The sequence below is a fragment of the Rhinolophus ferrumequinum genome, chromosome 7, assembly GCF_004115265.2.
Source record: "Rhinolophus ferrumequinum isolate MPI-CBG mRhiFer1 chromosome 7, mRhiFer1_v1.p, whole genome shotgun sequence".
Lineage (NCBI taxonomy): Eukaryota > Metazoa > Chordata > Mammalia > Chiroptera > Rhinolophidae > Rhinolophus > Rhinolophus ferrumequinum.
The window spans coordinates 34598252-34611965 of NC_046290.1; the positions used below are offsets into that span (position 1 = coordinate 34598252).

At 34.6% G+C, this 13714-nt stretch overlaps 1 protein-coding gene across 5 annotated transcripts in view; it reads right to left on the reverse strand.

The window, feature by feature from the left end:
* SLC38A9 (solute carrier family 38 member 9) overlaps positions 1-13714 on the reverse strand; it is an 82660-nt gene that overhangs the window by 14512 nt on the left and 54434 nt on the right. For 2 of the 5 annotated variants that reach the window (XM_033110996.1, XM_033110997.1), the window contains 4 exons: positions 11679-11792; positions 9910-10058; positions 6244-6333; positions 4821-5066 (listed from right to left, as the gene is read on the reverse strand). In XM_033110996.1, coding sequence (XP_032966887.1) covers positions 4901-5066; positions 6244-6333; positions 9910-10058; positions 11679-11792 — 519 coding nt within the window. In that variant the 3' untranslated portion in view covers positions 4821-4900. Of the gene's footprint in view, positions 1-2910; positions 5067-6243; positions 6334-9909; positions 10059-11678; positions 11793-13714 lie in introns of those variants that run through there. The other 3 variants (XM_033111000.1, XM_033110999.1, XM_033110998.1) reach the window with 3 other exon arrangements.

Genomic DNA, 13714 nt, shown 5'->3' on the forward strand with positions numbered 1-13714 from the left:
TTGTCCACATATCTACTTAATTTTATGTAGATATAAATAAATGTCCTATGATTACAAAAGTTTCATGTTCACTTTACAAAGTCGCAGTTATTGCACCCCTATCCTGCAGGCATCCCTTGAAATTGTGTATGATGTGGCGTCATCACAGCATTCAACAGAGATGGGGCAGTAGGAAAGGGTCAAAGCCTGGCAATTCAGTGGCACTTAGTGAAAATGACCAGCTGCCAGTGCTCAGGAGGATGGGCAAAGGATGCTCAACTGCCAAAGCTGCATCCAATTTGTTCACCACTGTATGCTCTGTGCTTAGTGCAGTGTCTGGCATCCAGTAAATTCTTACATATTAACTGAGGGACTAATCTTGAACCTGACTGAACAATTGTGTTTTGAGATATGGAACAAAATCTTAGAAAACAGCAATTAACTTGTTGTTTCCCATTAAAGTAGAATCTTGCCTCATTAATTAATTGATTAACTAAACATGTGTATATTAAGTGCGGGCTATGACCAAACATGACTGGATTACTTGGGATTAAGAAAGGGCCACAGGAGGGAAAATCTGGAGAGTGTGCTCTTTCCAATCCTTATTCCACAGTCCTGTAGTTTATGGCCTGAGAGAAGTAAGGAGAATGGACTTTTAAAAGACTGCCTTATTTTATCTTTGCATTAGAGCTGGGAAATATAGGACATTGGGGAAAACGTTACTCAGGGAAGACAGAAAATTAGAGCTCTTTATTGCCTTAAATGGCTCTGGACGATTATGACCCCAAGCTCTGCCAGAAGCTGGGCTATACTTATCTGCAGTGTCACATTCATTCTGAAATGTTCCTAAAGGGAGAGGTCACAACAGTTTATTGTCAAAAAGGGATGATCATTTTAGGTTTTGGTTAAGATAGCCTTTACCTTTCTGCAGAATAAGAACACTAGGGAGGGCTCCTTATGGCTTGATGTGACAGATGCAGGAGTCACTTGAGTGACTTAATGTGACACATGTGAAGTCACTTGAGAAGTTTGACCCTGTAAAAGATGAAGTTCAGCTTCTTTTTGCCCTGGGGTCAAGTGCTAACCGACAATAGCATTTCCTGGCAAAATTCAATTAAACAAAATCCCACAGTTGTTTTTCTTCAAAATAATTTTGATTTAATTTCTTCTTTTATATTAAAAAAACAACAAATTACATTTCAGAGAGTACTGTTTAGGTTATGAGGTTCCCGTCAGAGCTGTTTTGCAAGACATGTTTACATAATCTGAAGTGAAGACGGCGGGGCAGTCCACTGTGAAACTGGGGCCAGCCAGGCCGTCTCGCACACATTTCACTTTGGATCACAAACTCATGTATCATTCTATTGTTTAGGTGTCAGCTAGATTCGGATTTTGTTTTGGACATTCAGATTGAGACGAGAAAACAAACCACCACCACCAGATTCTATCAATAAAAAGCAATAGGTCAGTGCTTTGTAAGGAAAACAGGCAGCATCAAAATTTTCTGCTCTTATCAATGAGCTCAAACATTTGACATTTTGATACTGCTATTTCAATACATCTTTGGAGAGAAAATTTTGTAGACGCTTTGTTTGTACTGCCCAATGTGCTACTAATTATTTCCCCTACTAATAGATAGTGCTTTGCTGTCCATGATTCAGAAGTGAGTAAAGCAGGATTAAAAATGCGGAGAACAATAAATGGTATCAGAAGCAGTTAAACACTTCTGATAAAACTTATCTTAGAGGAAAGTTGCCAAAATAAAAGCAATTATTTTACAAGATCCCATATGATGGTGAATGCATCAAATATCTAAAATTTTGGACCGTTATTAGAAGTGTGGAAATGGTCCTTGCTGTGTCACCACTCCGCTTGCTTCCTTTCCCAGCCCTCCCTGAAGATCCCAACTGGAAGGGTCGGTTTCTTTCTCTAATAGTCCCTTGCATTATAGTTAACTATATACATAATTTCTTTCCTAGATTAAAATTTCCTTCATGATAGGAATAATGTCTTATACATCTTTGCCTCCTCCAAAGCACTAAACATAGTTTACTCAATTATTTATGGAAATGAGTAAGTCAAAATACAGATCAACAATTCTCCTAATGAAGTCCAAGTAGAAACAAAAAACTCTCTTACCTATACATATAGTAGGTATATTGTGTTTGGAAAATATATTTAATGTAAATAAAATGAATATCTCCCTTTAATGTAGCCCCTTTTTGTGAGTAAGTGTATCGTTTACTCCAATATATTTTTTGGATATGATGATGAAACTGATTTTGGATGATCATCCATAGGTGTCAAATGTCAAAGGACATTTCTTTGTCCATTTTGACTTAGTGTTAGCATACCACATATTCATCCATGGGCCTTTTTAAGGAAGACTTTTATAAAAAAAACCCTCTTTTAATTTTATGATATCCTCAGTTGTGTGTTAAATAAGCTAAATTCAAACCGTATCAGAGCAAAAAGTGAAAGAAATTTAATTAGAAAATCCAAAGAGATCACAATAGAGAAAGCCTAAAATTAATTATAATGGGATCTGAATGAGTTCACATCTCAACATACTGATGTGTGAGCCAGGACACACACACCCACACAGAGTTTCTGACCAAGCGAAAACACAGGCCAGAGGAGTTGGTTTCATGACAAAACATGAAAGAGGGCAAAGTGATCATGACAAGAAACGAAAGAGGGCAAAGTCATTCAGCTCAAGTCCAAGGGAAGATTTTGGAAGTTCTGAATTATCAAGTCTTTTAAAGAAATTATCAAGTCTTTTCAAGAATTATCAAGTCTACTTAAAGCAAATACCCACATTGCTTTTTACTTCAGTAAATAATACATTCATTGTCATATTTACTTTGATCATTAAATGGGCAAAAATACATCAAAATATTTTTCCACGTAAAAATATTCAAGTATATATTTCAAGTATATATGAAAAGAGGCAATAAAAACTCTGTTTCTCAGGTTTTTAAGGACAAGAAGGCAAGCAGGGATAAACAGGGATTAAGCAAAGAGGATCTCTCAAGGAGCTACCTAGCTTTTGATTCCTATGTTTCTTCTAACTGAATAAGAGTCTGAAGTCATAAAGATGCAGGGACTTCCAAGCAAAGAGAGACATACTTTCTCCATGAATCATATTCCTATTCTAAGAGAGGTTAACCCAAAAATCCACGCACCTAATGCAGAATTTTCTAATTAATCCAACTTCTATCAGCAGTTTCTGCTAACAAACACTTTCGAGACTGTCTCCATCAATAAATGTAACTAAGTTCACAAGGCTATTTAGTACATATTAAAGTTTGTAGAGAAGAAACGACATAACATCTGAGACTGGCTTTAAATATTTCAGTGGAAAAGAAAAAAGGGGGATAGGTAAAAAAAATACAGCAGTCTAATAATTACTAAATCTAGGGGATGGGTATATGCGGGGGGGTGGATAGCATATTATTTTCTCTACTTTTTTGTATGCTTGAGAATTTTTATTATGAGGCTTTTTAGAAAAGAGCTTTAGGAAATATAGTTCATCAATATAGGTACGCATCTATGGACTGGACTGAAAGCTTTCTGAAAGTAATTATAGCTGGCCACAAATCGGGGGCTCTCTACGAGGTTAAAAAAAAACCATTTCACTCATCTTTCTTAAAGGAAGGAAATAACACAAAACTACACACTATTCTGGGATGTGAGATATGTATTAACACAATAGGCTTTTTAATGTAAGCCTGAAATTAGAGAAATCTAACTTTTTCAGTAGAACACTGAGGTGGTTACATGGGAGACATGCATTGTGATTCTGGTTTAGTTGTAGTTTGAATGAAAGAGAGGAGACTGTTAATACCAAGAATTCAGGTTCCCTAATCCTTTCCTCAGATCCAAGGAGCTTTCTTTTGGGATTTAACCTCTACCCTGCCGGTTACAGAAGTAGGGGGGTGGTAGGTCTCCTTCAGAAGTCATACCTCAGACAGAATTAATCCTTTCCTGTAGTAAAGAAACCACTTCCACCCCTCACTTTTCCTGGCCCCCTCTCTACTTCCTGTCTCCCTTGTAGGGTCTCATGTATCCCTCTCTGCCATGCTTCCTACATTCTTCCTCTCTGGTCCTATCATGACATCCTATTCAATGCTCAGAAATCCGAAAAGCAAAAGACACCCCCCAGTCACACTTGTCCCTATGCAAAATCTGGCCAGGAAACTAGAATTTCAACCTAAGTCACTGGTACTGGATTAGAAACAAAAGAGAAGTCAGACAGCAACAAACTCTCCTAGTTCACTTATTTTATATACTTTTCATGACTATGGGGCCTGTACTGACAAGGTTCCTTCCTCCCTCCCTCCCTCTCTTCCTTCTTTCCTTCCTTCCTTCCTAATAGAGATTGAGGACATAGTTAAAAATTCACTCTATTAACACTGATGTCATGGAGACCTTTTTTTTTTTAAATGAGGTATCTGATTTACTGTCCCAAACAGTAAAGGTTTGGGCAACCTGCAAAAATGGTCTAGCAAGTAAAATTAAAGTGAATATATCGAAACATAAAACAGAAACAGGATCTGGCCATACCCTCCTGTGTGACACCCTGAGAATCTTTATTGTAGCTAAAATAAACCCACCCACCTTATATCTACCAACCCACAGCATGATTTTTCCTAAGGGCAAATATTTCTACTCAGAAAAGACAATGAGAATAAAGAGGTGAGTGAATATGAAAAAGGTAAGGACAAAGATCATTCTTATTGTCCCTTTCCCCACTCTAACTGACATTACTTATTGATGGATCACTATTTCCCTTGTTTTCAAATTATCTTAGGAAAACATTTAGAATTACAGCAACAACAGCATTTACAAGAGAATTTATGTGGAACTGGTGTCAAAGTTCAAAATCCCATGAAAGATCTTGAGAACACTGTCGAGTGTTTCACATAAAAAACTGAACAATTAGGTTAGCCAGGCCCAAAATGATGATGAAAACATGAAAGATTAATTTCGCCCATGTCAGACGCTCTTCTTGGTGTAGGGAAATTATATAGATGAGAGATGGATATATGAATACAAAGGCCAGGCCGCATGCCGCTCCTGAATATCTGCAAAATAAAAGCTTTTAGGGTTAATATTCATCTTGCATTTTGCTTTTTTTGATTTACAATTAAGGTAAATACAGTATAATTTAAACCCTTTTTAGTCTGATATAACAAAATTATTTTTGATTCATCTGTTGTTGGCATAAAGCATTTGAGTTTAAAACATTTTACTTCCTGTTCATCTTTATGACATCTGCTTGACAAAGAGATTTTTATTCATCTCTCAAATCTCCACATTTCCTCTGAGTCTCCGTGATTGTGGCTACTTCCTCAGAAACATCTGGAGATAGTCTTCTATCTTTGATCTTTTATAAACTAATTATGCATTCTGAGTTTTTAAAGGACTGCTAGCATCTGCTTAAGAATGAGAACAGATGAGAGTGCCTCCCTGGCATTCAGCATAATTATCAAAGATAATAACAAAAATACCTAAAAATGAGACTGATAGAGGAACCTGTACTTTCTCCTCCTTTTCACTATGCTCAGTTTTCTTGAAGAATGGTTTAATAGGAACTTGTAAGTCTATTATATTCCTAAGCATCAGGCTAATAATCTCCCCTTTAATTTCTTGCTATTTTCTTCAGTAAGGTCTTCAAAAACAGTGATTCAGCCCCGCTTTCTATAGGTTAAGTAAGAGAAATCACATTAGTCTAAACCCCAGTCTTCCACGAGACTCTGTGGTCACAACTTTATTCCCAAACTACTTCACAATGTTTTTAGAAAAAGGATATTAAGGAAAGAGCCACCCAGGGTCTAAACTCTTATCTAAACTCTTACTTTCTGACTACAATTGACACTGAAACATGTTCTTGAGTAGAAATGGATTAAGAAAGTTAGGACATAGCCTTGATATATGAGACCTCCCAGGTACCGCAATATAATACATTATATATTAAAAGTTACTTTTTATTTTGGATAAGGAGAAAGGAATACAGTAGAAAATGATAAGAAAAAGGAAAGGAATATGTGGTTAAAGCTAAGGGGTAATGGAGCGTCTAGAATTAGAAATAAACAGAAATAGAAGGTAGTGAGCACCTTAACCGACACCAGAGAACTACATGTGAATATTACCAGTTTTAAATACTGAAATTTCACACAACTAAATTAAAACAACAATAACAGGAAAAGCATAAAAATAAAGACACTATATGAAGGGGCACAATTCCCTTACAGATAGTACCTTATGATTCCTCCTATGTTTGGGTATATACAGGCCATGATCACTCCAGCTCCCACAATAATTAGATTAAGAATCAGCACATGGAAAATGCTAGAAATTGAAGAGTTCGGAGGAAAGAAAAAATATAAAAACAGGCAAATTATAACCATTAATATGAGAATAAAATTCATTATTAACATCTTTAAATTCAGAATGTCTTAAACTTGACAATAAAATCACAGCAAAACTAGAAGGCAACAATAGTAATTGATGCTGGGATGGGACACTTGAACTTTTGTGCAATTATGTAAATAATTTAAGTTTTGTAGGAGCTAACTAGTAATGCGTATCAAACTAGTAATGTGTATTAATCCATAATTCCACGTGGAATATCTTATGAAAATAATCAAATCATGAAAAAGCTATTATCATAAAGATATTTCTAGAAAAATGGAAGATATAGAGCAAGGTACCAATTTACTTGATGGGATACATTAAAAATTATTTAAAATGCTTATCATTGTTAACTAGATGGTAAAAATTGACCTAGGTAACTTGGAAAAAAGCTAGTTAGATTTTTTTACTCCACTGGAAAATCTGAAAATATCTGAAAAAATATCAGAAGGAAACACACTAAAAAGGCAGTAGTGATTGTGGTAAGATTTGGGGTTTGGGGTAATTTTTCCTCTTTTCTATATTTTACAAATTTCCTATAATTCAGAATATTTTTTTAAAGTGTTTATTTTACTTTTATAATTAGAAAATAAATTATATTAAGGAAAAGGCAAAGTGGGCAGCTTTTTATTTTTTAAATTTGGCCATTTAAAGCTATTCAGTAGTCACCATAAATAGAATATTTACTAAACACTTGAACTAGATGTTAACAATTCAAGGTCTAAGGAGTCAATTTAGACACAAATAAAAATCAAGTAGATGAAACCTGATCCTCAAGAAATAACTCCATTTCCCAAAAGCATGATTCTTAAAAGCCAAACTGACCCATGAAAATAAATTTGAGCCCAAGTTATTAAAGGTTAATTAATCCCAGATAAAAATTACAAAGAGAATTAAAAATAAGAAAAATAACTTACACAAATAAGTGGTTAATCATACACCCTGAAGAAAGATATTCAGACTTCCAGATCTTACTATTTATCCAGAAACTCCAACCTTAAAATTGCTTCAGAGTTTTGAAACATTGGCTAGGCCTTTGTTATTTCTGTATCGTAAAAGGAAACAACTTTGTGTATTTTCCAAAGTAGTGGTTCTCAAAGTGTAACCACGAACCCCAGGGAAGTTCCCAATACCCTTTCAGGAAGTCCCTGAGGTAAAAATTATTTTTATAATCATACAAGACATTATTTGCTTTGCAAAAGCAATGGTGGGCAAAACTGCTGGCCCCTTAGCATGGACTGGGGCAGTAGCAACTGTCTCTATTCTACAGACTGTATTCTTTACTGTAAAACACCCCTAAAAAAAAGTTATATTAAATATTGTCCTTGATAAAGGAGTAAAAATTATTAGTTGTATTAAATCTCATGTTTGGAATACACATCTTTTTAATATTCAGTGTACTCAAATAGGAAGTAAATAATAAAGCACATCTACAGCATACTGAAGTACAATGGTTGTCTTGAGGAAAAGTACGTGTAACTGAGCTGGAGGGCAGCCTAGCCCTGTTTCCCAAATAACGGTTTTTTCTTGAAAGGCAGACAAACTATGGTCCCTTTGACTTGGGTAGCTGACAGACATTTTCTTGAAAATGAATGATACAAACTTGTCATTTCAAGGAAAACAACTGGTAGTCTATGCTGCCAATGCTAAAATCTGAGTTTTCAAGTAAAAATTAGAATTTTGGAGAACTTGTATCTGCCACCCTGAGCTTGACAGTTTTCCAGTATTTAGAGACATTTATAATGAAACTGGTGGTGACACTAACAAATGTGTGTTTTGAAACTGTATAATGAAGTGTGTCAATATTTGGAAGATCTGAGGAACTCAGTAAACCAATATATTCCAAATGACCAAACATGATGTTGCAAAATCATGCATGGGTAAAAAATCCAACATGTAAGATGGAGTAATGGGTTTTAATGTAACTGAGTTTCAGATTCAACCAATTTTTAAGAAACCACCACTTGTCAAGGTTTAGCATCAAAGAAGAATATCCATAATATCTGAAAAGGTTATTAAAAGTACTCCTTCTTTTTCCAACTATGTGTCTATGTGAGGGTGTATTTTTTCATATATTTAAATGAAAACATATTACAACAGTTTGAATGCAAAAAAAGATAGGAGAATCCAATTATCTACTAGAAAATCAGACACTAAAGAGTTTTGAAAATATAAAACAAAAGTTATTTTGGAAATAATTATTTTTCATGAACATGTTATGTTTATGTTAACAAGTAGTGGTTTTATTATTGCTTTTTAAATAAATTATTTTTATAAGTTATATATTATATAAATTATATATATTATAAATAAATTATATAAATTTATATATTTTTAAAATTCTTGGTTTTAATTTTAATATATGTTAAATATTAATAGATATAACCCATATAAACTAAAATTCCTGGGGGTCCTCAATAAACTTGAAGAGTATAAAGGGGTCCCAAGACCAAAAAGTATGCTTCAAAGTCTGTAGAGTACTTATAACTGTGGGATAAATGATAGTGTGTTCTTAGTGGTAGGGGAAGAAATGTAATATGAACACAAGGGAAATTCCACACTTTTTCCAAGAAGAAAAAACATTTTAACAGCCAACATTATGCAAAGTAAGGGCAGAAAACAGGAATAACATATTTACCCAGAATTTTTACATCTATGACTTCACTGTATTCATATTACTTCGGTGAACGTAAATACCCCACAGGGTATAAACACAACAGCCATCTTATATTTACTGAAATCCAGTCTTCTATATGAGCAACGTTGGAACTGTAGCTGCTGCTGTGCTCAATGCTAGAGACCTAGAACTCTTGACTTTTGGTTTTAATAGTTTAAGATCATTTATTCCCAATAAAATAGGTTAGGACTAGGTACTTTTCACTAGGATGAATCCATAATAAAATTGAATATAAGAGTAGGAGTTAATCAGGGGTCTATAAGGAAGTTTCAGGGAACTCCTGAAGCAGCATATGGAAATTTCTCTTGTGTGAGGGTGACTAGTCTGGACTCACAACTCCTCCATCACCAATAAGAGATAAGAAGTTATAGCAGCACAGGCAAATGAGAATTTAAACTTGTTATGTATCTCACCTTCAATTATAAATAACTATCATGTAAAAATGCATGAATGTTAATATACAGGTAAATATCAGTAACTAATAATTAAAATAAAAGTTGCTTTTCATTAGCCATACACTGCTAACACAGGTTCTGTATACTATTAACTTCTTGGCAAGGGGTAGGTTAATAGCAACTACATCATAAGATAAATATAACTGGTATCAGACTTAATATAACTACACCGAAAGGAATTGACTTTAAATCATTCTGGACAAGGGAGTGTCTTCTATTTTTAAAGCTCTTCAGGGAAAAGAACGCCAATGATCTATCCTTAGTAACCGTTTTCATTAGGCAAACTTTCATAGCAAAAGGATCAGTCACATTTTAAACTGACCTGTTTGCACAGTCATTTGTTGCTTGGCACATCTTGCTGGTCAAGAGAAGAGCTCTTACCTAGGATAAATGTCACCGAAGACATGGCCCAATAGCTGGACGCGAGCCAAGTAGCCTAGGAGTGGGTATACAGTCATCATCTGGAACAGCAGGAAGATCCTTGCAATGAAGGACAGGATGTCACTGCTAGGAAAGTTGTCTAGAAAATTCTAATCCAAGAAAGATAATGAAGTAATGTTAAAAATCAAATTCAATATATACAAACTTATAAAATGGAATGTCTTTTGCTTATTTCGAACACAGGTGCCACTCAGATTGTGATTTGTGGACTGGTTGGTGCCTGTCCACGAACTGTTTAACTAGCATTCTTCAATGAGCTAAGTACAGAAATTGAAAGTAAGTGTTTCGAAACTTTTACAGAAATTTGACATTGCCACATTTTTATTCTATTTTACCAAAGATCAGTCTGCAACTGATTTGACATTAAAACAGTGACAGAGAAAACCTTGTCCTGCACCACCACAGATCATTTGAGAAGCACTGCTCCATAAGGTTTAAACATAAATTTGTTTGAATATATTTAAGTGGCTAATTTAATTGAATACTGTTTCATCCTCACTAGCTCTCTGGCTTTGCCTCCTCTGAAGCACTTGTAGCACTTTCAAAGTCAACATTACAAAATAAAGTGAGAGCATATCTGTCACCTAGTACCTTTATTATTTACAGTCTATCACGGCATAGAAAAGGATTTATTTCTATTTCCTTTCACGAATCTTTGCTCCATTGTAGTTTGGCATCTAAAAACATAGTTAATCACTCAGTTTTTTTTACCCTTTCAAATACAAATACCATAGATATTCCTATTCCTAAGGGAGTGGACTTTATATGGGATTATTCACATCAGGGGGATTTTCAGCAAACATGTAGTTGCCAAAGAAGTTCTGGAATCAAGGAAATCAATAGAAGAACATTTCAAGCTATCATAACAGCAGTAACTCAAACCTATTTCTCTTACAAAGATGGAACATCATTAACACTATGATGTTGAAATAAGCTTTAGAATTCATCTGTAATAAATCACATTGTATATTCCACTATATTCTATTACAGAAATTTCTTTACGACCAGAAATAAAGTTACCTGTGAAATGCTATTTTTTTGTGAGAAATTCTGCAGTCACATTAAACTACAGACTATACTATGCCTAAGTTTATGATGGGTCAAATCAAAGAAAATATTACTTATGGCAACGTTTTAGTAAAAAAAAAAAAATGTTTCTTTTATTCTTTCTCTCAGTCTCTCCCTCTATCTTTTTAACAGCCAAATAGTCTGTCTTTGTTTTGCTACCTGCCATGTAGTACCAAAGTGAAATGTGAGACTTACTGTTAGGAACTGTTGAACTGAGGCACTAGTTTATTCAGGACATTTCTAGATCCGGTCTTTGAAAAATAAGGGAGGTGAATGTATTCTCTCTAGAGGCTTTATAAATTCATGACTATTACTAGTGACATTTTTCCACACAAAGAGAAATACTATGCATGCAATAGGAATCACCTATTTGAGTATCACAAGATGACAGCCTAAGGTAGGTTTTCTCAGAGAGTCCATCTAAAAATCTATGGTGAATGTATATGCCATTTTAATGAAAGAGGAAACTGACGTCCAAAAAGGATGGGAAAGGTGCTTAAATTCCCACATGTAGAATAAAAAGTAGAGGTGGCACGCAAACCCAGTCCTGTCACCATTATATTTTGCTACAGTATTACCCTGACTGCTCTGCCAATACAAACGTAAAAACAATCACACAGAGAGGGTACATAGTGCCTTACCTGTTCTATACAATCTTTGGATAATGGTGGTGAAGGAAATGACGCAAAAACCAGGACTCCAATATAGAGGTAAGTTAATGTCACCAACATATAAGCAATGGACAAATCCCTTACCTGTAAATAGAGAATACAAGTCTCACAATACTGAATCAAATTGCAGTAAGTCTGCCTGAATAGGCTAACTAAGAAGACTAACAAATAAATACAAGATTTATCTTTTTTGCTCAATATGTGTGCGTGTGTGTGTGTGTGTGTGTACGTATCCCATTTGTTCACACAAAGTAATTAAAACAAAATCCATATACTTTACAATTAGTCTGATTTTTTTTTTACTATTCTGGAGTATGTTCACTAAGCTACCTATTGGCAAACTTAGGAAGTTAACATAAATAGTGTTTTCCTCCTTAAATGATTGAAATTCTGACTTAATTTCAAAAAGTAATTTATTTACCAAATTATAAAATATTTAACTAAAATATTAATAATAAAACTAAAGGACAACAAGAAAGCAAGAATAAGTCACTTTCTGTATGACCCACAAAATTAAATTTTTTTTCTTTTAGTAAATTAAATCATCAAAGCATGCCTAGACCAAAAGAGACTGGTACATAATAAAATATATTAAATAAAGAAGGAAATCTAGTTAAAGAGCAGAGAGTAAGCAGGTATTAAAGACAAGCTTAATAAACCTAAACAGTAAACAAAAGGAAATTAAAAGGCAGCTGTTCAAACAGCTGCACAATGTTATTACTGGAATTAGTAAACAAATGCAGAACATTAAATAAAGTGGATTGCTATTCCCACCCTCCTAACCTCCCAGGCTCAAGCAAAGTAAAAAGATTCAAGATATTTAATGCAGCCAGCTGTCAGATCCAAACAGAACAGATCCCACAGCTCACAAATCTGGTCTCCATCACCACTAAAGTTATGGCCAAACAATTCAGTACAACTAAATTATGGCAATAAGCCTATTCATTTTTCATTTTAAACACAAATTACTTTGAAAGCTAAGAAAACAGATAAGAAAAAAATTATATACAATTTTACTTTAGTTTAATAACACAATAGAAAACTGGAAATTTGGTATTAGGGAACATTTCTGATTGTTTGGACAACTTTCCTCCTTAAATGGGCTAAAGCAATAGCTGAAAAGTTATAAACTTGAGCATTGATAAATTCATTTAGAAAGCAAGTAACAAGCTATGAGATATCCTAAAATCAGGTCTAAGATGACAATCAGCTTGAAAACAAACCAGGGATTCCCTACCCTTAATTCAATGGATAGGCCTAGGGAGCTAAAGGAACCTGGATTATGCATATTGGTTCCAGCCTTCTCAAAGAGCCTTTACCGGTAGTTATTTAGGATTGAGAAAGGAGAGGCTGACCAAGCCTCCAGGGGGGTGGTTTTCAAAGTTTCCCTTTTTAGTTCATGAAGCTCTAGGGCCCATCTGAGACTACACTTTAGTTACCCTGTGGGTTGCCTCATTGTCTTGGATAAAATGAACAGAAATGAACAAGGCAACTCTTATTTTCATATCAAAAAGTCGTAGTTTCCCATGATGATGTTTCAAAGTCATTCTCCCCTCTACCTACTCAATGCCACTCAAGAACAAGGTAGTCCTGTAAAATGCAAAATCTTGGGAGCCAAACAGCTGTGTCAGAGAGAGCTATAAGTAAAGAGGAACAGCTATCATCTTATGGACAGTCTTTAGCCTATATACCACCTGATCACCACATTATTTTGGTCAGGCTTCCTGCAAAGATGTGGAAAATATGACGAAGATGAACAGGCTAAGACGCAAGGGCTTCTCAATAAGACAGTTTCCCCGTTCTTATAGCACTGTACACATATCTCAAATACAGCATAATGACAATTATCATTAACTTTTATTATAAAAGTAATCCATGTTCATAACATGAAGATCTCAAGTGGAAAGAAAATGTCCCTTGACACCGATAAAGTCGCCAAGGTTAATAGTTCTCTTATCATGTTGGCATTTTAATTATTCTTATTTAAGTTGGTCTAGACCACTAGG